This window comes from Brachyistius frenatus, unplaced genomic scaffold (genome assembly GCF_029030835.1).
Source record: "Brachyistius frenatus isolate BFR_SWC_R1_liver_20210118 unplaced genomic scaffold, ASM2903083v1 Contig_5, whole genome shotgun sequence".
Classification (NCBI taxonomy): domain Eukaryota; kingdom Metazoa; phylum Chordata; class Actinopteri; family Embiotocidae; genus Brachyistius; species Brachyistius frenatus.
In genome coordinates this window covers 3,979,241-4,006,511 of record NW_027210604.1, presented here as the reverse complement: position 1 = coordinate 4,006,511, position 27,271 = coordinate 3,979,241, and the positions used below count along the sequence as shown (strand labels likewise).

At 39.8% G+C, this 27,271-nt stretch overlaps 2 protein-coding genes and 2 pseudogenes across 3 annotated transcripts; 3 read left to right on the top strand and 1 right to left on the bottom strand.

Moving 5' to 3' along the window:
- Positions 1–1,533: 1,533 nt before the first annotated feature.
- On the bottom strand, positions 1,534–7,280 carry LOC138632290 (sodium-dependent phosphate transport protein 2A-like). Its single transcript, XM_069717769.1, has 12 exons — positions 6,641–7,280; positions 6,365–6,508; positions 6,078–6,189; positions 5,782–5,977; positions 5,100–5,195; positions 4,741–4,792; positions 4,238–4,405; positions 3,497–3,613; positions 2,974–3,098; positions 2,515–2,627; positions 2,095–2,378; positions 1,534–1,961 (listed from the first exon to the last, which is right to left on the bottom strand). Exons 1-12 carry the CDS (start codon positions 6,774–6,776, stop codon positions 1,648–1,650), a joined length of 1,857 nt encoding a protein of 618 aa, XP_069573870.1. The 5' UTR covers positions 6,777–7,280; the 3' UTR covers positions 1,534–1,647.
- A 3,320-nt stretch (positions 7,281–10,600) lies between these two features.
- LOC138632287 (organic cation/carnitine transporter 2-like) lies at positions 10,601–11,643 on the top strand (annotated as a pseudogene).
- Positions 10,787–19,247, top strand: LOC138632056 (organic cation/carnitine transporter 2-like). 2 transcript variants are annotated; one of them, XM_069717340.1, is made up of 12 exons: positions 10,787–11,327; positions 12,492–12,754; positions 13,361–13,543; positions 14,625–14,728; positions 15,274–15,428; positions 15,595–15,766; positions 16,195–16,321; positions 16,497–16,597; positions 17,329–17,543; positions 18,001–18,183; positions 18,391–18,526; positions 18,814–19,247. In XM_069717340.1, exons 2-12 carry the CDS (start codon positions 12,548–12,550, stop codon positions 18,881–18,883), a joined length of 1,653 nt encoding a protein of 550 aa, XP_069573441.1. In that variant the 5' UTR covers positions 10,787–11,327; positions 12,492–12,547; the 3' UTR covers positions 18,884–19,247. The 2 variants fall into 2 exon arrangements, with proteins under 2 accessions (XP_069573441.1, XP_069573433.1); XM_069717332.1 differs by lacking the exon at positions 10,787–11,327 and having other exon boundaries at positions 12,172–12,754.
- Positions 19,248–20,551: 1,304 nt separating this feature from the next.
- On the top strand, positions 20,552–26,588 carry LOC138632288 (organic cation/carnitine transporter 2-like; annotated as a pseudogene).
- The last annotated feature ends 683 nt before the right edge of the window (positions 26,589–27,271 follow it).

Sequence of the window (27,271 nt, the reverse complement as noted above, 5' to 3'; positions counted from 1 at the left end):
GGGAAAAATACAAAAATCTTAGAATGCATCTTGCATGTGGACGTACTCGTATAAATACATTCAAGAGAAGACTTAATAATCGAACCCTTTCAAATTATTCAATCTTACTTGCATGCTATTTTCTTCTTTTTATTTCTATGTTTTCATTTTTTTTAAATTTAATACTGCGTTTTGTGCAGCCGCTTTAGTTTTTTTTTTTTTTTTTCTCTTATTTATCTTGGTAGTTAACTCGTCTTGAGTTTTGAGCGAGCTGTTTCTTCATTTTAGTTTTTGTTCATTTTATTATGTAGCCCCTGCAGAAGTATGCGTGCCTTCTAAGGACGTGTTGAAATGTCGTTATGTTCCATCTTTTACACCAGCTGCTTCTCTTATGGGTGAGAAACTTGGTTCCTGAATGTATACAGGCAATAAACGTTTTCACTTTGAGAGGTGAGTTTCAATTTCAGATGCAGACGTGAGTGTTGCAGCCACCTGCACACACATAAAAAACAAGGTGTGACTTTTGCTTCTTACAGGTTATGAACAGGCACTGTAGTATTGTTCATATTTTGACATTACTCTGTATTCATTTTAAGGGGTCAACATTTGGTTGCTGTCGTGCATACGGAACAGATAGTTTGGGAAATGGTATCTAAAGGACGACATACTGATTAGAAATGTTTTGCGTAAGAGGACGGGCAGGATGAAATCAACATTTACTGATTTATTTATTTATTTATTTTTTATTGTATTGTGTAGCCGAGCTTTCTATTGAAAAAAAAATCAAACCTGCACAGAGTTTTTATGTTGCATTGTTGATACCTTTCGACTTATTTATGTATTTTTTTATGTAGCCTCAGTGTGACGTTAGTTTCTTCTGAAAATCCTGTAATTGCCATCCTTTATCAAATTAATCACGTTGGATTTATTTGGCATGTGAAATATCAGCTGTCCTTTAATCTCTGCATGCATGGATTCCAGTTTAAAGCTGGTACTCACCACATTTACAATAGTTCGATGTCTTTTGAGCTGTAAAATTTCCACTGACAGATGGCGGGGTTTATGTTCTGGTGAATTTTCTTTGAAGAATCAAGGAAGTGGTTTTGTCACCCGCAACTATACAGTTGTACAAAGTGCAAAGATTCACTACTTTTGCATTTATAAACATCCTGCTGGTCCTGTTCAAGTCTTTGGTGCAGAAAGTGGATCGTTTCTGTAACTTCATGTATTTCTGTGATGGACATGTGAAGGAATAAAGACCTGCATTTGTAGATACCACATGCTACTGACAAACATCTGGAGCACATAACTTTTCTCACAGGCATGAAAGGTACGACATAATTAAACTGTGAGACCGGCAGTTACAAACCGCAGTTGGTTTTTTTTTAAATTTTTCTTCCTGTCACTGCTTCAGCCATAGAGCCTTATTTGACACGCTCAAAGAGACCTAGACAGAACTTTGAAGACTATATTTAGTTGGTTTGCATTTAACTTTGCAGCAAAGCAGACTTGAACAGACACTGACACTTGATTTAGTTTTGGTTTAGGGTTTTATTTACTCATGAGATAAAAAAAAAAAACACACAAAAAAAATACATCAGTCACTAAAAATAAATATATTCAAGCAATTTGACACGTTGTGTCGATGTCTGACACAAGGTAATTGCTTTACAAGTGAGTGCTGTGCAGTTGAGTGTTAACGTCATTTGAGTGTGGGCTGTTTTTCGTGGACCACATTGCTGCCGAGCGATGCCTGCTGTTCTCTGAAGTCATGTTGCTTGTTTTGTCGGCTGCCGTATTTCCCTCAATATGTTGTAAATCAGCACATTCACAACTGTCTAATCGTCTGTGTTGTGTCCAGCTCTCATCAGTCTCTTGGTCTTGCCGTTTCTCCTTCCTTTTCTCCCCCTCTCTTCTCTCAGAGTTGACAGTCGGGCCCTCCAGAGGTGTTACCGGACCATCTCTTTTCTTAAAACTCCAGCCTAGAAGCAAAAATACAACACGGAGAGGAGCCGATGTTCAGAGAAGGATACAAGAAAATGGTAAATCAGTGTCACACTGTCTGCAACAGAGAGTAAGATGGTTTCTTATTAGAAAAATAGCAGCGATGTTTACCTCTCCCGTGCCTGCACCACAGGGTCACCCTGGTGATGAGGTCATCCAGGGGCTGCAGTGAGGTCATCCAAACAGGAAGAAAATCCCAGGTCTGAAATCGAACTGGCAAACAACCAGGTCTGCGCACCTGGAGGATGTTTATTGTGGCAACAGATATAAGCACCGTAATGATTGGTACACCGATCCCTGTCATCGCCTTCCAGCCAGCCATGGAGAGAGCAAACACGAGGGATGGAAGTAGCAGAAAGCAGAGGAGGAGGTACAAGATGGCGAACCAGCGGTACCTGGACACGTGAGTGTTATATTCATCATTTCTTTCATCCAGGGTGAAATTACTTTATTTATTTTTTATTTTTTTACTTCTATTAAAATCAGTCACCATTGCAAGTAATTTAAAACCGTAACTATTGCCTACCATACCTGGCAGTGCGGCTGCCGAGGGCACAGGCCATGCGAATGGGGAAGCGGGTGGCTGGTATCGGATACCACAGCAGGATCCCAAGGAGGTTAAAGAACAAATGACAAAAAGCAACCTGAAACGCATGAGGAGGTGGAGATAAAAGATGCGGACAGAAGAGCAAGACGAAGAGAAAAGTAGAGGAGACTGAGTCAAACGGGGAGAACACTTTTAACAAGCTGAGAAAAATGACAACTCATTCTGTATGAAAGGAGGAAAATGGGAACGGAGAAGCCTCCTTGCTTTCGGGACAGATCTCCAAAAGGCTTGTTTGATGGCTAGGACTTGGTTTTAGTGTTCAGGTCAGAATTAAGATAGGAAGGGGGCATTTAGTTCTGATAATTAAACTTTAAACAAGTTGCTGGGGAACCTGTTTTGTCCTCACAAAGATAAGAGGTACACATAGAAGTGCATGTGTGTACCTGTGTGGCAGCAGCGAGCTTATCTCCCGGACTGGCCAGTGCTGCCAGTGTAGCTGTAGTCGTAGTTCCGAGGTTGGACCCCAGGGTCAAAGGATAGGCTCGCTCAATACTGATCACACCAATCCCTGAGAGGTCACAGTATCATGAACAATCACAATCTGCTCGTTCTTGTGAACTCATCTTAAATTGTAAAATGCTCAGATCATAAAAGAAACGTAGATATATATTTTTTTTGTGACTCTATATACACATACATTCTAGATACGTAAAAGATGGGTTTTTTTTTTTTTTTTTTTTTTTTTTACAAATGGTCTAAAGTGAGATCTGGCAGTCCTGTTAATGCTGTACTAGAGCAAGCTAATGTGCTGCATGTCGCTGTAAAAACAGCGAGCTGGTAATGTATAACTGTTGAAGCGGACAGCAAAAGAGATTATCATAGAGGTACAATGTATGAGTTAGCATTGAGTTCAGACATTTAGAAAATCCAAATTCTAAATCATTTGTGTAGTTTTGTGTGTATTACCTATGAGCGGAGTGATGGCAGATGTGAAGACAGAACTGCTTTGAACCAAAAAGGTCATGCCTGCTCCCACTAGTAGAGCCAGATAACCTGCCAGCCAGGTAAACGGGTAGGGAAAGTCTACAGGACAGTAAGGGAGAGAGACTTTAACACAGCTTAAATCATACGTGGTTAAAACTGTATATTTTATTACGCTCTTGCTAATTGGACTTTAAGAGCTTCTAAAAGAAATGGGTCTAAATCTGAGATCATGTTTAAATTGGGACCATTTAAGCTGTGGGTTCAGCTGTGATTTATCTAGACTTAATGTCGTGGAAGTCTGAATAAATTAGTTGATTTAACAACAGAGTTGCCTTTGTGTAATTTATCAAGCAAAGAGTAACGGGTATCACAGATGCAATTTATCTCAGCACGGGATCAACAGCTGTTCTCTCGTCATATTTAGTGATTTCTCCTCGGGAGTTTTTTTTTTTGGCTTCTGCTCATCTTGATAAGAGGAACTGAGAGTACTGACAACACAAGGACAGACAGTACTGGCACAATTGTGCGACAACAATAAAACTTGCCGCTGCAAGGTCACGACTGCATAGGCAAAGAAAAACAGTTTATATACGTTATACAAAGAGGGTTTTGGAGATCATTAGTCTAATTTGCACATATATGGTAATTGGTAATATGGTAATGATCAATAGGGTAATGACAAATTTTGCTTGTACAATTAGTATTTTCCTATTCCTGCATTACCTGTGTTTACGACATTGTTAATAGCACTGGCCACCTGACCCTTCAGCAAGGAGTTCAGCAGTTTAACCAGCAGTATCAGGCAGCTGCACAGGACCAGCAGGGAGCAAGCCAGGAGGATCAGACCGATGGCCACGTCTGACAAAGAGGAGTCCACAAATGGATGCCTGCCTGAGCACAGAGACAGAGATATGTCGTGAGGACAATGTTGGAGAGGACAAGATTGTCGGAGTAAGAAACCAAATGGAACTACAAAGATGCAAGGAAAGCAAAGAATTTATACTGCGCGCTAAGATCAGCTGTCAAAACTTGAAACTTACTCATCGATGTTTCATTGGGAGTGAATGCTGATGCTTGATTATTGACGCACAAGTGCAATGTTGTGATTAAAACACAAATGGAAGGAAAAATGTAGGAGTGGAGAGGATAGCATTAAAAAAAAAAAACAACAACAACAACAACAACAAAAATCACATAAATGTTGAAAACCTGACAAAAGGCCATACATCTCTGTGTTTGTTCTGAAAGGTTGTGTGCTCCCCAGGATGTTTCATTGACCTGTCGGCAATAATCATAAACAGGCAGACTGAGGCAATTGGTCAAGTGGGTCAATTTGCTTTCTGGTGACTTTAAGATGGCAATGCACCGACAATGCTTCTCCTCACACGTCATTATACCACCAACACGCCCATGGGTGCACATTTGGGCGCAAACTGCAATGGGTGATAGTGGAACATTGCGTGATCTGCATAACCGACCTGGCCTTAGACATACTTTCAGATGACTGATGTCTTTTAGTACATCCAAAGGGTGAATACGCGCGCAAAGAAATGGGCCGTCACCATTCAGAACATTGTAACAGTACCTTCACGGTTGTGGCGCGACACCACTGCTTCACCAAACTCCTGTTTCTCATGCTCTGGTCTCCCGTGGCGATGGCTGTAATGACTGAGCGATCCAGCTACACGGAGACAATCATGTTATGACATTATTATTCCACCGCGCAACGCTTATTACCGCCATCAATTGTCTGAGGTTTTGTGAGCAAGGCGGCAGTTTTACTTTTAGCTAAGACAGTCAGTTCTCACCACAAACTGAAAGGTTTATTTAAAGGGGCGCTTGGATTTTTTTTCAGCTTGAACCTTGGTGCTTCTTTGTCACTTTGTTTTAAGTGTTATTAGCCTGAGCAACTTCATCTGCTGCTGTTTGCAACTAAACTGCAGTGGGATAATAATGCAAAATCAGTTAAATAGGTAACCTTTTGATGTTGAATAATTATGCAACGTTTATTTAATAGGTAATGTTTTAATGGAAAACTTTTGTCTCTTTCTTTAACCTGGTTGGAAGGTGCACGTTCCTTTTTATGCCATTTTTTTTTTTTTTTTCAATTTTAATTGAAGCTTTTACCATTTCTAAAGTCAATCAGCACAGGGTGGTACGCTATTTGTGCTTTCTGTTTCTCTGCCCCTACTCAATTTGATTCTGTATCTGTCTTGAATAGTAAAACAGAATAGTTCCTCTGCTAATGGATGTAGCAGGCCCAGTACCTGGATTATCATTTTAGTCAATGGCTCGGTGATGACTTTTAGAAGTTCAGGAGCTTCCTCCCCACTCCTGAACTGTAGTGTGTCGACCACAGCCTGTGACAGTCGTCTCAGCAGCCCGCTCACAGCTTCCAGAGGGAGAAGCACCAAGACCGACAGCCAGTTAAAACAGTCATGGACAGTAGCGCCAGCAAATGCCCTGGAACATATATCAATGCATTTACAAAAACATGAATAAAAAACTTTGAAGATAAGCATACCTTGAAACCCATACGGAGTATATATACACACAGCTGTACCTTTCAAACTCCTCTCTCTCCCCCGCCTGCATCAGAGCAACAATGGTGTTAGTGACTGATGTTCCGATGTTGGAGCCCATGATGATGGGAATGGCTGACCGCACATCGAGCACTATATAGAAAGGGTTAATTATATATATATATATATATATATATAAATTGAAGATAAATGAGGTAATCAGGACCTAGGTGGTGGTCTGCTGGCCAGGTCTTTTCAAGTGATAACATTTAAGTGAGTTGTCGGAAAAAAAACCAACTAATATTGTTGTGTTAATACTTTAACTCACAACCAGAAGAAACGAGGCTGACTATAATGGAGGTAGAGGTGGAGGAGCTCTGGACTAACACCGTCACCAGTATCCCCACCACCAGCCCGGCCACTGGGTTAGACAGGATAGCATTTTCCTGGAAGATGTCCCCTGCTACCCTGCCTGGAAGGAGACGCAGACAAAAAAATAAATTAAAAAAAAACCACGAGAGAAGCGGCCTTGAAATTCCAGATCCAAATCAAGCTGAGCTAATGCTGTCTACAGAGTAACTGACAATCACCTGTGTGAGCTTACCTCCAGCTAGTTGGAAGGCAGAGCTTAAAATGTCCAGGGAGCACACAAAGAGGTACAATAGCAGAAAGAGGAGAGGGATTTTGCAGAGAGTAGATACAACCAATTTCACGCGCTGTGGTCTGGACAGAGTTTCCATGGTCAGATCTTGGAGGGCATCAATTATGGGTAGTGGAAGCAGAATGAATACTGGTTAGCCTGTACTTACGGCACTTAAATAAACACAATCATTTACAACAATTTTTAATAAACTAGTGAAAGGTGGACACGTGTGGTACATCAGCGTCATAAAGAGGAAAAAAAATGTCTTTCATTGACTATTAACAAAACTCTGACCCAAACTTACAGGCAAACACGGTACTTTGTAGAAATTCTTTTTTTTTTTTTTTTTACATACCTTTGGTTTTGGTGAGAAGTTTGCCTCTGCTTCAGAAATGTAATGCTTTTAATAAGAAAAGAAAGAAAAGTACAAAAAAAATATGTCCTGAAAAGACTAGAAATAAACCTCACACTAGTCTTATAAAGTCAGCGGGTGGAAGAAACAGGAAGTAAAAAGGAAGAAAATGGCAGAGAAAGGAAGGGATTGGCTACTAAGTAGTGAAGATTAACTTTTAGTAAAGCGTGGTGTAATGTACAGCTAAGACTCACTTCCTCATCCTTTCTTTCTTCATATTTCTGTCTGTTAACTGTCTGTGTCCTTTCATGTCATTGTTTTAGTTTAATATTGCCCGTGTTACTTTTAGGACACTACTGAGACGTATGTAAAAACCATGGAGAACGACTTACAGTTTCTATTTGAGCTTGCATTGTATGAAATTGCAATGATGTCGTGTAGCTAAAATACAAGTATGTCAAAAGGCAAACTGATCTGAAATCAGCCGAGCCGTACGGATGTATTATTAAAGTAAAGTCAGCTGCACGACAGACACGTTCAACAGCAACATGCTGTATTTACTGCATATACTGTATATACTGTGCATTTTATATTTTTTACTGCTATTTTACTGCTATTTTATTGTTTTTCTATTATTCTATTATTATCTATTGCTTCTGTATGCTGCTATAGCGAAAAAATTTCCCCTCGGGGATTAATAAAGTAACTACCTAACCTACCTAACCTACCTATGCGGTGATAGATAGCTGATTGTATTTGTGGTTGCAAAATATATCACCACCTCTTTTTCATGCTGCATCCCAAAGTAAAACATCACTTCAAGCTAATTCTTGTATTATTACAAGTTACATAAGGCTCTCTCCCCTTTCTGTCTTTGTCTTCTTTAAGGATCATGTTTAGTGGCACTATTAACTTTTAGAAATCTCTTTAAGATAAGATCTGCCTTTCCTGACGTGCCCGTATTGAATGAGTTCAACTGAGGTGACACCTTTACGAGTTATTAACAGGGCACATTTAGATCTTGTACTGTTTGAGCTTTTAATCTTTATCTGAACCAGATTGAGACGTTGATTTAAAAAAAAAAAAAAAAAACTGCCATAACTGGCTTCTGGCACACAAGCAAGACAAGCCTGAACAGAGAACAACGCTTGTGGTGGAGCCAATTTGGAACTAAAACCACCTGTTGAATTATTCTTTCCAGATTTTTTTCTTCTTTTTTTTATTTTATTTTTTTAAAACTATGGGTGTTGTGTTGTGTTGTGGTATCGCTATGGCAGAACTCGGGTGATGACCCTCTTGAGTGTTGAAGCCACCACCGGCGTGTTCATTTCTTTTCATTTGGCACAGTAACTTTGCAAACCAGGCTGCAATTCTTTGGGTTTAGAGCCATAAAAAGATTGACTGAAATTACTGGTACAGTGCTAACGGCATATTTGACTGCACGTTGCCAGATTGTAGATAAGACACATTCAGGTGAAGTCATTAAATCAGGTAGTGGTGGTAGTTTTAGAATCAAGGGAATTCTGCGATTATGAAGGATTACGATGAAACCACGACCTTTCTGGGTCATTGGGGACGTTCCCAGCAGATTGTCTTCTTCCTTCTCTGTGCCAGCATTATCACAAATGGATATGGAGAATTATCTATCGTCTTTGTGGCCGACGTTCCCAGTCACTACTGCGTGACTCCTGAGGTCAATCTGACCCGAGACTGGCTGAATGTTATCATCCAGATAAAGGAAAATTGTCGGCGTCAGTAAAAAGCTGGTGTTTTTCTGACACAATCATGCTTACATTTCCTGAATGGCGCAGTGTCATGATCTATTATTTTGCCAAGATACCTTCTGAAGTTGAATTTTAATATAAAAGGCGTGGCATCATCTTTTCCGAGACGTCCTGACTTGATTTCTACATCAATTTAGGGTTAATTTAAAGGCTTTTTAACTGTAATATCAAAAAACGTATGCTATCCGGCAAGTTCATCGTTACTTATGCTATCTCGGCTCCCAAGTATAAATTTGATGTGCTTTTGATCAAATTTAGCTTATGTATTCCCTCTTACGCTTGCTGCATAGTCAAGCCGTGCACAAAAAGTGACGTGTCCACCTACATTATGCTGCCTGGTCATATTGCTAAATTCATTTGCAGCTTTGAAAGAACAATCAAGACATAACTGCTGAAAAACTGGCTGTACTTCTATGTATATATATTTTACACATCAAGAAAACATGAAATAAACTTTCAAATAATATTTTGTCTGTAAAGTTGGATTTAAAGGTCGTCTGTGCGTCCGTCCAATTCTCATGATATATGTTTCAGCAATTCCTTGTGGCAATTTATTCAAATTTGGCACAAACGTCCATTTTCAACGCGAACTCAGAAAATACATTTGTGGCCATAACTCAAGGATTTCCGCGGTAATGAAGTTCCCACAAAAATCGAATGACATTTTATATCCAAAAAGGTCAACTTCACGGTGACATCATGTTCTGCAAAAACCTCATCATTGGGTTCATCTCTTCTGTTAGGTTGAAGTTGTGTGTGAAACATCCATGTTTTAGAACTCGTAGCTTGTTTCCAGCAATATTCATAACGGGACGTTTATTTACGGTTCAACTGTGTTCTAACAGAATCAGACTTAACTTGGTGTCTGAATCTTGACCCCGGTTAACGGAGGCATACAACCGTGTTGCCTGTATTTTTCACAACAACGGCAGTTCAGACGATTTTTACTTTTGCTCAAGTCTTCTCTCCTTCATGGACAATATTCTCAATCTTACTTTTTTTTTTAAGTGGTTCGGGGCAGATCGGCAACTACATGGCTGCTTTCATTCTTGGTATTAGAAAGAAAAAAACTTCTACTGTATCTGTTATCACAGTTTCTGGTCAATATTTGATTTATTAAACTATTAATTTGTCCACGTTTCTGTCTTTGCAGGAACCGAGATCTTAACTGGCAGAGTGCGACTCCTGTTCTCGTCACTCGGTGTGTGTTTTGGTTTTGTCACCGGCTATATGATTGCTGCCTCTCTTTGGTTACTTTTTGCGGGACTGGATATCCCTCCTGGTGGCTGTCTCGCTGCCTGGCCTGCTCTACATCCCTCTCTGGTGGCGGGTAGCACTCAGTACAATACATTAAATCAGGGTTTATTCCCAATACTCGCAGTACAATTTCAGCTACACGAAAACATGAGAAAAATTACACAGAGTAAATTCCTCATTCTTTGTCTAGTGGGGCAAGTCCTACACATTATTACACACTTTACATGTACTATATCATATATTAAAGAAAATTAAATACACCGTATGGTTATCGTTATGTGGACATCCAAACAAAGCATGTGGACACTCAGTACAGTTTTTAATCCATAAAAGTGAACATTTATCTGTTCTCTGGTGGGAAGGCGTTTGACAACAGTTTTGTTCCTCTTACTCAGCCACAAGGTCAGGTCTACTGTTTTTGAATGATAAGGTCTTGTTTGCATTCGTCATTCCAGTTCATCCACAGCAATCTAGATTCTAGACTGTCTCTCACTATAACCTGGTTATTCAATACTGACACGTATCTGAATTACCTTCTCTCCTCAACATCTACGCTATCTATATCTTCTCCTTGACTACAGGTATACTCTCACTACTGGCTATTATGCACGGTCCCTGAACACATCCCAAGTTACCCTTATATCGGCTGTTTCATCTCAGCCGCGGTGGAGGTGCCAGCATACATTTCCACCTGGCTGGCACGGCAGTATTTTCCCAGACGGCTGTTAGCCAGTTGCACAATGCTCCTGGGTGGGTTGTCCCTGTCCGTCATTCAGCTGGTGCCTCCAAGTAAGTGGTGACAATGAGACGCCCACGTAGAAATACGTTACGAAATGAGAGTTTTTTTTTCAGGGCTCAAGTGCATGAATGCTTCCATTCCATTTTTTGGGACGACCAGTTTTCTGTCTCCTACAGCTTTACCGGAGGTGTCTGTCGCCTTGGAGATGCTTGGGGAAATATGGCTTTTCCACCAGTATTTCCATGATGTTTACCTACATAGCAGAGCTTTATCCAACAGCGCTCAGGAGCACGGCAGCAGGGACATGCTCAACATTTTTCCAGATCGGGCAGCTGCACCGCACCGTTTTTGCTGCAACTGAGTGAGTGAAGTAGTATTTTAGTCATCTTTGATTTAACCTGCAAGGAAGGAAGCTCTTCGTATCAGCACAGTCTACAGTGTCACATTCGGTATAGTATGTCAATCCAAACAGGACCGAGACTTCTCACCCTACATTTTTCCATACCACTCCCATAGGTATGTACTTTAAGTATCTGCCTTATGTGCCTCTGGGGACTCTGGCTGTTGTGTCTGCTGCATTCGCCACTCAGTTCCTACCGGAGACTTAAAAAAAAAAAAAAAAAAAAAAAACGACATGAAAAACAAGAATTTATGTAATTTAGGCTGTTAAATAGCTCTTATATTAATCCCATTCTTCAATACAAATTGAAGTGATAATTGTGACATTAGTCTTTGCTGGAAACACAGCAGCTTGTGATGGTGATGATAAAGTGGATAGCTGTGAAAGCAATAATGTCCCTACAGTCGATGAAGAACACCAAACCAAACAATTATTTGTTTTTTCCTCTTGAAGAGGATGAAGTGTCCCTGCATCACTCAAAAGGAAACACCAAAGCCTGCGGATCGTTTTGAAACTCAATTCTGATTCTTTGGTACATTATTAAATCTGTATTTAAGAATTATTGTTAATTGTTTCTTCAGAAATTGGCCTACATTTTTCTACTAAATCCGTTTGATAACATTGCAACACTTCTCTCTTGGGCTTCCGATGAGTAAGTGACTACCACGAACCATTTAAAGCCTGAAGATTTTAGTACGTCCTTTAACGTGGAGGGGGATTTTCCCTGTAATTAAAAAGATAAATTTGCAATTTCCATTTTGATCTACACTTATATTTTGAACATCCCCTGTAAATTTAGTTGTTTTTTTTTTGTTTGTTTTTTTTCAGATACAATATTAGTTTATCATCTAACATTTTATTAACTTTTTCAGTTTTTATTTTTGTATTTATTTTTAACATTTAAGCCGGGTCTAATTGTTGTAAGAACTAAAATATTATAATCGTGTATTCCACGTCACTTCTAAGTTTTATTTTGGGGGAAAATTGTCCTCCGTAAACTGTATTGACTTTTATCCGTTCTCCAGCATTCATGAACACTGCAATTATGTTTTGCTCTTACAGCCACATCTCAGTTAAATGTGAGCAACACAACCCATGTGTCTGACCTAGTTTAAATTATTGCTTTGTGCTTTGACTGGTTTATCAAGGTTGACAGGTTTTAAGGAGGAAGCAGGAACAGTGTTGTTTTTTGGGGCGGACATTGTGACATTTACTTATTCAAACGCTGCGAAAACATCCATGAATCACCAACGTGGCTTTTATGCTTGCGCACAATACAGTTGCAGGAAGACGGTGGATAGAACTGCTTACCCGGAAAGAAGAGGATTATTTGGCAATGAAGGACTATGACAACACCATTGCTTTTCTGGGTCAGTGGGGCTGTTTCCAGCAGATGGTCTTCTTCCTGCTCTGTGCCAGCATCATGCCCAATGGCTTTGGAACTTTCTCCCTCGTTTTCCTGGCCGACATACCAAGTCATCACTGTCTGGTATCTGACATCAACATCACCGAAGACTGGCGTAAAAGTATCATCCCGGTACAAGTGAGTCACTGGCACAGCTCTTTTCAAAAGATAATCGTTATGATATTCAAAAGATTAAAAAAAAAGAAAAATTGCAGGGAATTAACTCGCCTTCTAACAAGGTTACACGTATACAGAACTGATCTGAAAAATATATCCCAAAATCAATACAGTATTTCTGTCTTAATTTTATGGACTCCCTTACAAACCTGAAATATTGTATTCCAATAATATAACTTACCGTATTTGTATGTACTGGGAAAATTGCATATAGTTCTTTATCACAATAATCTGCCCAAATGTGAGAACTTTTAAGCCACAAAAGCTCATATTTCTTACCTGTTGTAGGTCTGTAGACTGTGACGTCACAAACACCACACGGATCAGGTCCCTGTCAAAAGAATTGTTGCCAGTCAAATTTGTTCAAAGCATTTTTAAGAGGGTTACGTTAAAGCTCGAGGTGCAACAAACCAAAATCGCAGATATTCCAAAGTTTCAAAAGGGGTGTTTTGGGGAAATTACCTGCAGTTTTGCAATGGAATCATTTTGATAATCACCTTTTGTCAGTTCCTAGTTGCATCACAGTTTTCCCAAAATCACAGGGGTATATGTCGTTGTGACTGTGAGGTGGTGAACGGGAAACGGGAGCTGAGCAGATGCAGCAGATACAAACTGGATGTGGTCAGAAATCTCTCTGCTCAGGGATACATTCCTGGCAGGGACGTTAACCTCACTGACCTGGAGCAGGAGGGCTGCGTGGACGGGTGGAGCTACAGCAAAGACATCTACCAGTCGACTATAGTCTCTGAGGTGAGCGTAAATCCTTATTCACCATATCCCTGTTTGTCTCACAGCCTTTGTTTTTACATGTTGACGTTACAGTTGTGCCAGCTTGTCGCCGCCCACAGGATATCCCTGTACTCCACTTTTATTCTGCATTATTTAGGGAAGGGCTCTTCCCTGGTGCACGTGGATCTGTCTGATAACATCATGTGTGCTCGGTGAACCAGACTGTGAACACAGCTGCAGTCAGTCACACCTTAACAGTCGCTCATTATCATAACTCTTGAAAGGTTTTCTTCAACAACAACAAAAATGAAAGCACTTTCCTGCCTTTGCCTCTTTATACCTTTACCTTCTTACCTATAGGGCCACCTGAATCAAGGGAGGTGTTGAATGTTTTTTAAGTAATGTTATGTCACTTTATCATCTTCTCTAATTGTGGGTTCATGCTTGTCATTGTAATTGGTCATTAACTCGACAGTCCTTTTCAGTTCAATGCGCTTAACCGGGATTCACTTTCTGCACAACAGGACAGGCACACCCTTTTTAATCCATCCTGCTTCTCCAGCCTGGGGAGTCAGGAATTTGTGTTTCCTCCTTTCCTGCTGTTTTCATCATGTAATTAGTGTTTACAAGGGCTTAAGAAATAAAAGCCCCCAAATGTAATCTCGGGTGTTACTGTGTCAAGTCCGGATCCACAGTCAGACACAGGCCACTGCCGTTTGCCTGTTTCATTGCGCTTGTAGGGTGAATATTTAAAGCATGCAAGACATACGAGATAACACAAAAAGAAATCTGTTGTCTCGCATCTGCAAGATGATGCTAATATCATGATTGTTGGCAAAATACTGCTTTCACGTGCCAGATGCATGTAAGATAATGTTGGTTTTGGTACTCTTGTGGGATTGGAAAACAGAATAACATCAGCCCCCTTCTGAAAAAACATATTTGGATCAGGTATGCCTGAAGAGAAAGGACATTTTAATAAAACTAGCAAAGGAGAGAACATAAAGTATCAAATGCAATAAATCTGTAACGTCAACATAAATGTTTCCTTGTGCACGTATTTCATCATCCAACTGTTAATGTATGGATTTTTTTTTTCCAGTTTGACTTGGTGTGCAGTGAACAATGGAAGCAGCCGTTCACCGCCACGGTTTTATTTGTGGGAATTTTTTTTGGATCGTTCTTCTCAGGGCAGCTGTCAGACAGGTAATGAAAACGCCAACTTCATGTTTGATGTACACTTAAAATCCCTCATTTGTACCTACACTTTGTAAAAGATGTGTTAATTTGGTACTTAGTGCATGATTATATACATTAAAAAAAAAAAAAATTTTAAAAAACCTTTTTGAAGGAAATGGTGAGCTATACATACACATTTGTTTACAACAGTCACGATTGAAAAAGATGTGGGTTATTCTTTTGTTGGTATATTACTTTTGTATTACACAGTTGAGACCACCAATTCTGTTGTGTGCTGTGCCCGTCTCTGATTGTGTAAAATTGTGTATTCTTACTGTCCTCGGTTCAGTATATCGGTAAATATCCATGATTTCCATCACAGGTGCTACATAATGTGGTAATTACATAATGTGGTGATTACGTAATGTTAATATTATGTGAAGTGGTAGTGTTTAGCATTTTTGTCACTATACAATACGCAATGGTAGGATGTACGTCAATTTAAGCTTCTGTATAACTTCGGTGTTATTTTTCTTCATGTTACTTGCTTTCATGCTTCATTTCCTCCACAGATATGGAAGGAAACCTGTTCTTTTTGCAACCATGGCAGTGCAGACAGTTTTTACCTTTGCTCAAGTCTTCTCTGCTTCGTGGACTATGTTCATTGTCCTCCTCTTCATCAATGGTCTGGGACAGATGTCCAACTTTGTCGCCGCTTTAGTGCTGGGTACATACGAACATTTCATCCCGTACACAACACCACAATAGTTTTACACGTATGTCGGCTTGTTTTTAATAAATGCAGATGACCCAGTCTGATAGAAATACTGTGCACGTCAACTGTGTTTGCTCACCAAGTCCCTCTCTTTGTATTCCTTTCTCCTTGTTTGCAGGTGCTGAGGTTTTGACCGGCAATGTCCGTGTCCTTTATTCATCATTGGGCGCATGTTCAGGCTTTGCAGTGGGTTACTTTATCCTGCCTCTCTCTGCTTACCTTTTGAGGGACTGGAAATCTCTCCTGTTGGCTACGTCTGTGCCCTGCCTGGTCTACATTCCCTTCTGGTGGTAGGTTGCACCCAATACAAGGAAGCGGATATTGCATTTACCTCACCATTAAGGTGACACTTATCTGGACACTTGGTGTATTTGTCGAAAGGAGAAACACTCATTACCAACATTATGCTCTTTATGTCATTTTAAAAGTTAAATTTCAAGTTTACATACCGGTTGAAAACACAACAGTGGACGGCACTTTGCAGCAGGATCTCCTGTCATTAAAATCAAACTTAATCGGTTGCCCTTTAATCTTCAGTCTGCAACCAAATATAAGACATAAAAAATAAAAAATAAATCACCATTAATAAAAAAATAAATAAATAACTAAAATGTTTCTGAAGAGAAGTACTGTAAGCTTTGTTCACTGTCTTTGTGTCATTGTCTTAAGTTGTTTGATCCAGCTTGAACCTTTCTGTTTCTTTTAAATAACGAGCCAGGTTCATCCCAGAGTCTCCTCGGTGGTTGCTTTCTCAGGGCAGAGTTGATGAAGCCGAGGCCATAATGAGAAAAGCTGCAAAGTGGAACAAAGTTCAAGCTCCGAAGGTCGTCTTTGAAGATTACAATGCAAGTTGTTGTGTTTTTGAGCACAAAGGGGCTAACCAGAGGAGATAAAGCTCTTCAAAGAAACACATACAAATCTTCATTCACCTCTGAGAAATGCTTAATTTTAACACGCCCGCTCTATTAGGCTGCTGACAAAAGACAAACGGGGTGAGACAGAGGTTTTGGTGTCTTGCAGATCGACGAAACAAAGACACACTTGAAGGAACGCCACAATGTCTTTGAACTGCTGAGGCACAGCAGCAGCAGAACCACAACACTCATCCTCTGCTTGGTTTGGTGAGGAAACACCTAATCCCCATGAACTCCCACTGAGACATACTGCATTATGACCAGTTGCCATGGTAACTGAGAGCGCTCAAAACACTGCAGCTCAAGAAAACACAAGATTAAGAAATGCTTTTACCAATTTAACAACACACATTGTACGTTACACACAGAGGTGAGCTGCAAGTTGGCTTGATTGATTCTTGCGTCTCAAATGAAACACTTGTTTTCATATCTAACGCTGGAGTTGCTCAAGGTTCTGTATCGGCCCCTTTACTGTTTAGCGTTTGTATAAACAACATATCATGAGTGTGTCCTTTCTTTGAATTTTAAATCCCAAATGAATACAAGTGATGCTGTTTTTTTTTATGTCCACAGAATAATGATAAGAGAATTATTTAATGTTAACTAATGCAAAAAATACCTCTATCAATGCTTGTCTGGCTCTTATCAGCCTGAGGTGTCAGTGCGTGAATCATTTTTGACATTTGAATTGTTTACTGTAAAGACCATCAAGTCGATCTCAAGCTTAGCACAAATACTTCCTTGCTAGTTTGTAATAAAATTATACTACATTGTAAATGAACTACTGGAACAGGGCTTTTTTTTATTATATGAGTGCAGGCCTAGATCCGATGGTCATGATTTGAAATTTAATGTGTCATTAAATGCTATTTTTATGCAGAATCATTTTCAAAATTCAATTCAGGCATCTCTGCTATTTATCTTTTTGATTTGCCCAGGTTCACTTTGACTATTGCCTACTACAGTCTGAGCTACAATACAACCCAACTCCATGCTGACCCCTACATCAGCTGTTTCCTCTCAGCGGTTGTGGAGATTCCAGCTTACCTTTCTAGCTGGCTGGCGCTGCGATACGTTACACGAAGGCTGTCTGTCATCTGCACCTTGATGCTCGGAACAGTTTCACTGTGCTTTGTTCTACTGTTGCCAGAAGGTTAGCAGACAAAAGATATAATCAATCTTTGTATCTCTGCTTTCGTTTCCCTCCAGACTGTATTTTGGTACAGCCCTGTTGTGAAGTTTAAAGAGACTAAAGTTGTTAAATTTTCTAAATTTAAATGAAGTCTTTGTAACAATGAAGCAATATATAATATACTGGTATTTTGTACAACTGTTACAATTAGATAGGACGCATAATTCATGAAGACCTCACAATACAACCTGCATCAATTTATGAATCATTGAATCATCGTCTGTCGGGAGTTTTCTAATCCTTGCTGAAGCATGTATTTACTGACCTTATTATAAAGTTACTGGAGTGAAAAGTGGCTGCATGATACAAATGCAGCAATGATATTAACTTGCATGGACTTTTCAGACTTGATCTGTGTCTGTATTGTTTCTGCTCTGTTGTATTGAGTGAAAAACTAAACATTTTAATCATCCTTTAGAACTATCAACTGTGTCTCTTACGCTGGAGCTGATGGGTAAATATGCTTTCACCACTGGTGCCTCCCTGATGTTTGCCTACGCCGCAGAGCTTTACCCGACAGTGCTCAGGAACGCCGCCACGGCAACCTGCTCTACTGTTGCCAGAATTGGAAGTTGCATTACCCCTTTTTTGTTAAGTCTGAGTGAGTGAACTGGCTTTAGATAATAATTTAAGAAACTTTTCTTTGTGATTTTGGTGGTTTATTAGCTGCACCTACAATTTCAGACTGGGCGTGATACCCGAGTTAAGGCTTATTTAAACACCTAGCATGTACTTACATTCACACGTACTGTAAATGCACACTCATGAGGGACTCGCATCTAAACTTCCCCCTTGTCATTTTTTTTAGGGACATACTTTAAGCATCTGCCATATGTTGTGCTGGCGACTCTGGCTATTGTGGCTGCCTTTGCTGCTGTTTTCCTTCCAGAGACATTTAAACAACCTCTACCTGAAACTCTTCAACAAATGCGTCAAAGAGAAAGGTAAGCTTTTTAAGAAATACTCGAAAGCATCTCTTTTTCCAAGACTCTGTATTAGTCACCACTATGATGTTAAAGCCGTCTTAATTTCACCTCAATCATATTCTGCTGAATGTTTCTCAATTGGTTTTAGCTTCCTTAGTTCATTTTTACAATTGGTTTGTATACTGATATATATTTAAATAAATATATATATATATATATATATATATAATTTGACCCACATTCTGCACAGAACATTACAACCAGTCATGTTTTGTTTACGTGTTTGTCTTTTGTCTTTGTAACAGGATAAAGTGTCCATGTAGCGCTAGAAATAATACACCAGTGCCCATGATGCAGCAGGACAGTCCACTATGATTATTAGCCTTTCTGACGTAAGTGAGATGGTGATTTAGCTATTGAGTGCCATTTCTTCTGTTTACAGCTCTTAACCCTTTAAAAACAAACCAATTTTAAGGCCTCTGCTTGAAAATGTCATACTCATAATAAAAAGAGTATGTCTCTGCAAACACACAAAAAAAGGGATTTTAGTATGTTTTTGTTTTTGTTTCAAGTATTCATAATAGATGAACCTGTACATTTCTTTTTTATTAATTTTAAAAATCCATTTTTGCCTTTGAGATATTTGTAGATACTGTACATTTGTGTTATCTTAAATTGCAAAGATTAAAGTAAAATATTCAATTAAAATCTGTTAATAATGATTTAATAAAAATGTATCTCAGCCAAATCTCACTTTAATACCCTCCTATAAGTACATAAAAAATATCCATATATATATATATAAAACAAACTGGTTAAGAAGGCCATATATATATATATACACGTGTATATATACATGTGTGTGTGTGTGTATATATATATATATATATGTGTGTGTATATATATGTGTATATATGTATATCATAATCTTACTTGCGCTTTTCACATGCTATACAAAAATATCATATGGCTGTAATAAATGTTGAATAGTCAGTGAAACATTATATGCATGTAAATGTACATATGTATATATACAGTATGTGTATTACTTGAAGCCTAAAACAAGTAGACAGTCAAAGATTAGGTTAGGTAGTTACTTTACTAATCCCCGAGGGGAAATTTTTTTCGCTACAGCAGCATACAGAAGCAATAAGATAATAGAACAATAGAAAAGCAATAAAATAGCAGTAAAAAAAAAAAATATAAATATAATATAAAATGTGCAGTATATACAGTACAGTATATATCTATATATATATTATATACAAACAACCAAGAAACACAATCAACAGTGTTATTGTTGTGTGATGGATTTTGCCAGAGGTGAGTTATTGTACAGTCTTATTGCAGTGGGCAGGAATGATCTCCTGTATCTGTCCTTGTGACAGCGGAGCTGGAGGAGTCTTTTGGAGAAAGTGCTCCGCTGTCCCTGCAGCAGGTGGTGGAGAGGGTGGACAGGATTATCCAATATGGACAATAGTTTGTTCAGCGTCCTCCTCTCCACCACCTTTTCCAGACTATCTAGTTTGTAGCCAATGATGGAGCCGGCCTTCTTAACCAGTTTGTTAAGTCTGTTGGTGTCACCGGCTCCAATGCTGCTCCCCCAGCAGACCACAGCGAAGTACAAAGCACTGGCCACAACAGACTGGTAGAACATCTCCAACATCTTGCTGCACACATTGAAGGATCGAAGTTTCTTCGAGAAAAAGAGTCAACTCATCCCCTTCTTGTAGACCGCGTTGATGTTGGTCTTCCAGTTCAGTCTGTTGTCGATGGACACACCCAGGTACTTGTACTCCTCAACCATGTCCACCTCCTCTCCCAGAACGCTCAGCGGTTGTGGAGCCGTCGTCTTCCTCCTGAAGTCGACCACCATCTCTCTGGTCTTGGCCACGTTCAGGAGCAGGTGATTCCTTCCCGCCCACTCCACAAAGTCCTCCACTACTGCCCTGTACTCATCCTCCCGTCCGTCCCTTATACATCCTACCACTGCAGAGTCATCAGAGAACTTCTGCAGATGGCAGGAATCTGAATTGTACTGGAAGTCAGTTGTGTATAAGGTGAACAGGAAGGGGGACAGAACAGTTCCCTGAGGAGCTCCAATACCACTGACCACCGTATCAGACAGCACACTGCCCAGACGGACAAACTGTGTTCTGCCTGTCAGGTAGTCATTGATCCAGGAGACGGTGGACGCGTCCACCCCCACCACCCGCAGCTTCTCACTCAGTAGCAGTGGTTGGATGGTGTTGACTGCACTGGAGAAATCAAAGAAAGTGATTCTCACAGAGTCACCGGTTCCATCCAGGTGAGATGCCAGCATATCACCTTGTTAATCTTTAACCCAACAATGACAATAAAAAAAGTTGCATAAACCTTGACATAATTAAAACTGTACGTGGCACAAAAAGCCCAGCTGAGTTTGTGGAACCCTCAGTCGCCTTCAGGGAGTTGCCAGAGAAATGTTTTAAAAACACTGCTCTAAAGCCAGACCATATGTTGTTGTTTTGTTGTTGTTGTTTGTTTTTTTTTTCGATATATTCATCTTCAAGGTGAAAACTGGACATCACAAGCAGGTTTCCGAGACTATGCGGGATTACGAGGACACCACAGCCTTCCTGGGTCAGTGGGGACAATTCCAGTCGAATGTCTTCTTCCTTCTCTGCGCCAGCGTCTTTCCAAATGGATTTGGGGCTTTTTCTCTCTTCCTGACTGACGTTCCAAGTCATCGCTGCCTGATTCCCGAGGTTAACTTGACAGAAGATTGGCACAAAGCTGTCATCCCGATAGAAGTAATTAAGTTTGTGATTTCCTAAAGAGACGCAATCACCGATAGTACAGGTGTTCTGTGTGTTGTCTTTGGTCAAGTGAAATATTCCTGCAATATTGACAGGGTCACTTTTATTTGCTACGGTACATGCAGGCTATAATTATTCCAGTGAGGCATTTTTTGTTAAAACATGTCATCCTGAACAGACAAAACAAATGCGAATCAAATCTTGGACACCCCCTAAACATGACAGGTTTTGTTGATTTACTTTTGTTGTTGTTTTTTTTAAGTAAAAATAAGTAAATACAACCCCTGCAGCAAACACACATCAAAACACACCTTCTTCAAATGTTAATCAATGGTACTTTTTTTTTCATGATCTAAAAGGAGAAAATAGTTTAACAGCTTTTTCTCAAGTGCAAACTTTTGGCTTTTTTTTTTTTTTTTTTTGTGACAATGAACACAATGTACAGTGACATCCGGTGGAAATCGTATGAACTGCATCCCACTCGGAGGTTCTGAAAACTTCATTGAAAATCACTTGTTTTGTGGTTGTGCAACACAACCTAAAATATCTCAGAAGTTGAGGCTTCGGATGGCTGAAGTTAATGAAATATAAAGTTCATTTTTCACTTCAACAATCTGTAATTAATCCAGGGATGCCCAAACATTTTGCACACAACTGCAGGCCATTAAACTGTTTTACTTCTAACTCAAACATCCCGCAATGACGCGCTGTCTTCAAGCATATAAGTGGCAGTGTAATTTGAATATTGTTCAAATGGTTATATGTTAAAGCCGAGTCGTAATCAAACAGCTCAACTGTAAAATGATTCCCCGTCTTAATGATCAAATTTGTAGCTGGCGTAGTTTGTCTTTTGCGCATACAGGTATTGTAAAGACGCAGTGCCTCGTGACGTTAAAAGTCATGATGCAAATATTTCCCCTCTTGGTGTTCCGTCAAACACAAAGTTCGCTGAAAAATAAATGTCGCCAAATATACGAATAAAGTTTGCATCGTTGTGACTGCGAGGTGGTGAACGGGAAACGGGAGCTGAGCAGATGCAGCAGGTACAAGCTGGATGTGGTCAGAAATCTCTCTGCTCAGGGATACGTTCCTGGCAGGGACGTTAACCTCACTGACCTGGAGCAGGAGGGCTGCGTGGACGGGTGGAGCTACAGCGAAGACATCTACCAGTCGACTATAGTCTCTTGAGGTGAGCGTGTGTTGATGATCTTTTAAGGTGGAGTATAGAAGTAACATCGGCAATACGAGCCAAGAATTGCTTTCAATCAGTGAATGTTTCAAATCATTTTCAACAATGTCTCATCTTTCTGGTTTGGTGTACTTATTTGTCTGATGGTTCATGCGTGAATGTCCCAGTTTGACTTGGTATGCAGTGAGCAGTGGAAGCAGCCGTTCACCTCCACGGTTTACTTCCTGGGAGTTTTCCTTGGATCCTTCCTTTCAGGACAGCTCTCGGACAGGTGAGGTTGAAAACATTTATACTTTCAATTATTTGTGTAAGTCCTTATTTACTGTCCTTTGGTTGAACAACATAAAATCGTGTCCTTACTTTTACTGTTGCCTCAAATAGTTTCAGATTTGAAAAATAATATTTACATTATTATATTATTATTTACACTTTGAATTGATTTAAATTTTCATTTTGAATTGCTATACTGTACAATTTATTTTCCTAAAAGCTGTAATAATATGTTCTTTGGACTTATACCCCGTACTTTGTCTTGTTTGTATTCACTCTTATTTCATTATTGACTTCTCGCTCTAGATTTGGGAGAAAGCCTGTCCTCTTTGCTACCATGGCAATTCAAACCGTTTTTACTTTTGTTGAAATCTTCTCGCCTTCTTGGACAGTGTTCTCCATCCTCCTTTTCTTCAGTGGTTTGGGACAAATCTCCAACTCTGTATCTGGTTTTGTGCTGGGTAAATACGAGAATTTTAATACTTTAGTTACTGCAACAATATGTTTATACATGAGTCAGTGATTTTAAAGAAATCTATGACATTGCTTCTCATTTATTACCTCCACACCTCTTCACTCTATTTTTTTTTTCTTTCTTCTTTTTGCGCAGGCACTGAAATCCTAACTGGCAATGTGCGGGTGCTGTTCTCATCTATGGGTGTATGTCTGGGCTTTGCCTTTGGCTACATGATGCTGCCTCTCTTTGCTTACTTTTTAAGGGACTGGAAGTCTCTCCTGTTGGGTCTGTCTCTTCCTGGTCTGCTCTACCTACCCCTCTGGTGGTCGGATGTACTCATGACCAAATATTGTACACGAGTTGACCTTAATATGCACCATAACCATTTTCCAAGTGTGTAGAAAAACAATTATTTTTCTCTTTTTTTTTTTTTTTTCTGTTTTTCAGAAAACTTCTATTAGTTCTGTTTGGCCTCCCGTTGTTTTAAATTACCCTGATCCGGGCTGACGCTTTTTGTCTCTCGGTGTTGGAATAATGAGGTAGGCTGATTCCAGAGTCTCCTCGGTGGCTGCTCTCTCTCTCTCTCGAGGCAGAGTGGACGAGGCTGACGCCATCGTCAGAGATGCTGCTTAAGAAGAACAAAGTTGAAGCTCCAGAAGTCATCTTTGAGGGTTACAATGTACGTGCATGTTGGATTTGGCTTAAATCATGCAGCACCAGAAACGGGAGCCGTGACGTGTGAGGAAAAATGAATGTCCCTTGCGCATTGCGCGGGAATATATGCTAAAAGTAATCAAAACATTTCGCCATCACCATAATTCTTGGGATTCATCCTGTGTGGAGCAACCGGCTCCCTTGAGCAACATTGTTTTCATTGCTAAAACACCACAAAACAGCTGCTGAGTCTGAGGTTTGTGTGTTGCAGGCTGATCGGACACAAGCCAAAGAGCGTTGCGATTTTTGTTCAGCCTGCTGAGGACTTCAAACATCAGAAACACAACCGTCATTCTGAGCCCGGTCTGGCGAGTGTCCAGTCACAGCAGTTGCATCCGTTAGATTTTAGGCCGTGTTGGCAGCAGCACGGACCACTGATCTGATGACGGTAAATAACCACTTCGTGAAGAGGACCAGTGGCTTGCCCTGCACAGTTTTATTCATACTTTTTATCGGTATGCTTTTTGATACCTCATTATAATTCAAATCATTGTAACAACACAACGCACCACAGCCTGACGCTCACCAGAGAGCTGGTTGCATGGTTATGTGGGACATTCCTGCTGAAACTGTGAGTTTGACTACTATGTGTGCGTTCAGTGAACAAAATTGGCAGCGTTGATGGGTTGGAAGCCAGTGAGGGCTTCTTTTCACTTCCCAGTAAGGAGCTTTGCTGGGAGCTTTGGGATCAATCGGTAAGAGTTGGGAGTGCGGTGAAAAGAAGCATTTGGGAAGCGCTGGTCAGCAACAAACTTCTGTGTTTTGGTAATGAGCAGTGCACCGGGTAACAATTTGAACTGCTTGACCGCGTAATACACAGGTGCACTTGGTTACTCCGAATATTCTCGGGAGTCTTCCCAAAACGTTTGCGTTATTAAGAAAGAGAATGGCATGTATTGTAGGTCTGCAATATGGAGTGCTGAATGCAGGGGCCTCTTGTACCTCTTGTTGTTTTACAAGTTTCCTGTTTCCAGGTTCACTCTGAGTACTGGCTGCTTTGGCCTGTCCCCGAACACGTCTCGACTCCGTGCTGACCCCTATCTCAGCTGTTTCATCTCGGCAGCCGTGGAGGTGCCGGCATACATTTCCAGCTGGCTGGCTCTGCGGAGCCTTCCACGACGAGTGTCTGTCATCTGTATCTTGCTCCTCGGAGGAGTGTCACTGCGTCTCATTCAAGCGGTGCCTCAAGGTGAGCAAAAAAAAAAAAAAATACTCAAAATTATGAGCGCGAGTCTCTGTGGACATTTCCACCTTTGCTGCCAGTATAATCTCGTATGCTTCCAATTCAATAGCGCCAATCAGCACATGCTGATCCCAAAACTCTAGCTCCAGGCTGGTAAAGTGCACCTCTGCTAAATATTTCATACCAGAAATATTCCAGTTCTTAAACTGATTAATTGTTGAGAATAGGGAGAAAAATAGTGTGCGAGGAAGAAATTTAAGAAGAAAGTTAAAGAAATGTTTGCATGAAGTCAAGGCAGAGGTAAAAAAAAAAAAAAAAAACTCCCAAACCCTCAATTACATGTACTTAATCTGCTTTAGAGAGAATCACACAAAAACGTACTTTGTTTTCTATTCTGCTCGGAGAGACACCATTTGTTTTCCTTCAGGTTTATCAGGTCTGTCTGTTGCTCTGGAGACGCTGGGCAAATGTGGTATTACCACAGGCGCAGCCCTGATGTTTGCCTACACAGCAGAGATTTACCCCACGGTGCTCAGAAACACGGCAACGGGGACATGCACCACGGTGTCCAGAGTGGGAAGCTGTACTGCACCTTTTTTGTTCCAGTTCGGTGGGTTTTTAATAGTTTTTCAAATGTGGATTTACTCTTAACACATACAAAAAAAAAGTTTGTGAATAAGCGTCCGATTCGACCCGTGCAGGGATTCATTTTAGGTACCTGCCTTACATTATTCTGGGGACTCTGTCTGGCGTGTCTGCCTTTGCTACTCTCTTCCTACCAGAGAGTTTTGGACGGCCTCTGCCTCAAACTATTGAACAGATGCATAAGAGGGAAAGGTGAGATATCTTATTCTTCAATGCTTCCATGTAAATATTGTAATAATATGCAAATGACTTGCATTTATTTTGGATTTTTTTTTTTTTTTTAAGCCCTCATTTCTGGATATTAAACTGTCTGACTTCAAACTGCTAAATATAGTCACGAAGAAGGACAGCGATCATTTCTATTTTTCACTCTTAAATAAAGAGTTTTAAAGCTCTTATCAACTGCTGAAAAGTTTATAACTGGTCAGTTGTCACAGCCTAGACTGGAAATTTAGTTTTAGTATGAACAGTGTGTGTGTTTCACACGATCACCCATTTGTTTCAGTGATCTCTTTTGGTTCCACGTCAGTTGTGAATTTTCAGCAGCAAAACAAAAAATGACAGCTTAATAAATAACCATCGAATAACCGCTACCGTCCTCATTACTGCAACACATCTTAGCAGCGAGCAAAAACAAATATTTATTGGGAGCAGAAAAGAAATATTTAGGCCTCGCAGCTTTTTGTAGTTTTCTTCTCTGCATAACACTAAACCAAATAATATTTTGCTTTATTTGTGTTTTGTCCCAACAGTATGACGTGCCCATTCATCACCAGAAAAAAAAACGTTCAAAACCTGTGGTGCTTTTTGAAAATAAACTATGATTCTTTAAAACCGCACTTACATGAACAAGTCATGAATAAATACTCTTACTCTGTATGATAGCTACTCTTTACTGTTCTTTTGTTACAACATTTTTAGCAGAATATTCTCAGCGGTAGAAGTGAATTCAATGGCTTTACAGGAATATTTTCTAAGGCGCACAATGGAAAAATTTAAAGCTTGAATTTTTCATATGTATTTGAATCTTTTTTTTTTTTTTTTTTTTGAGTAAAGTAACTTGTCTGTTTCATATGTAAGATTTATGTCTCACCAGTTGGAGTGCTTTTCATTACAGTTTCTAAACAAAGCCTAGTTTGTTCACATAAAATTGCCTCAGTTTTGATAGAAAGTTAAATGATGAGCTAATAATATATATATAACATATATATATATATATTATAATATAATATATAATAATAATAATAATAATAAAAAGTCACATACAGCTATTTTAACAAACCGGTAACTTACCATATTAACACTCCAGTAAAGGTAACTACTTTTAAAAGCTATTGCTACATGGCCAACGTTGGCATTAGCAGCAGTTTAAGGAATGTTGCGAGTTCAGAAATGCTAACGTTAACTCTTGATTTTCAGATTTTCAGTTGCGTTTACTGTTCAACGAGAGCAGACGGGATGCTACGGTGACTCACCGCAGCCCTCTGGGGGTGTGGGGCAGTATAAC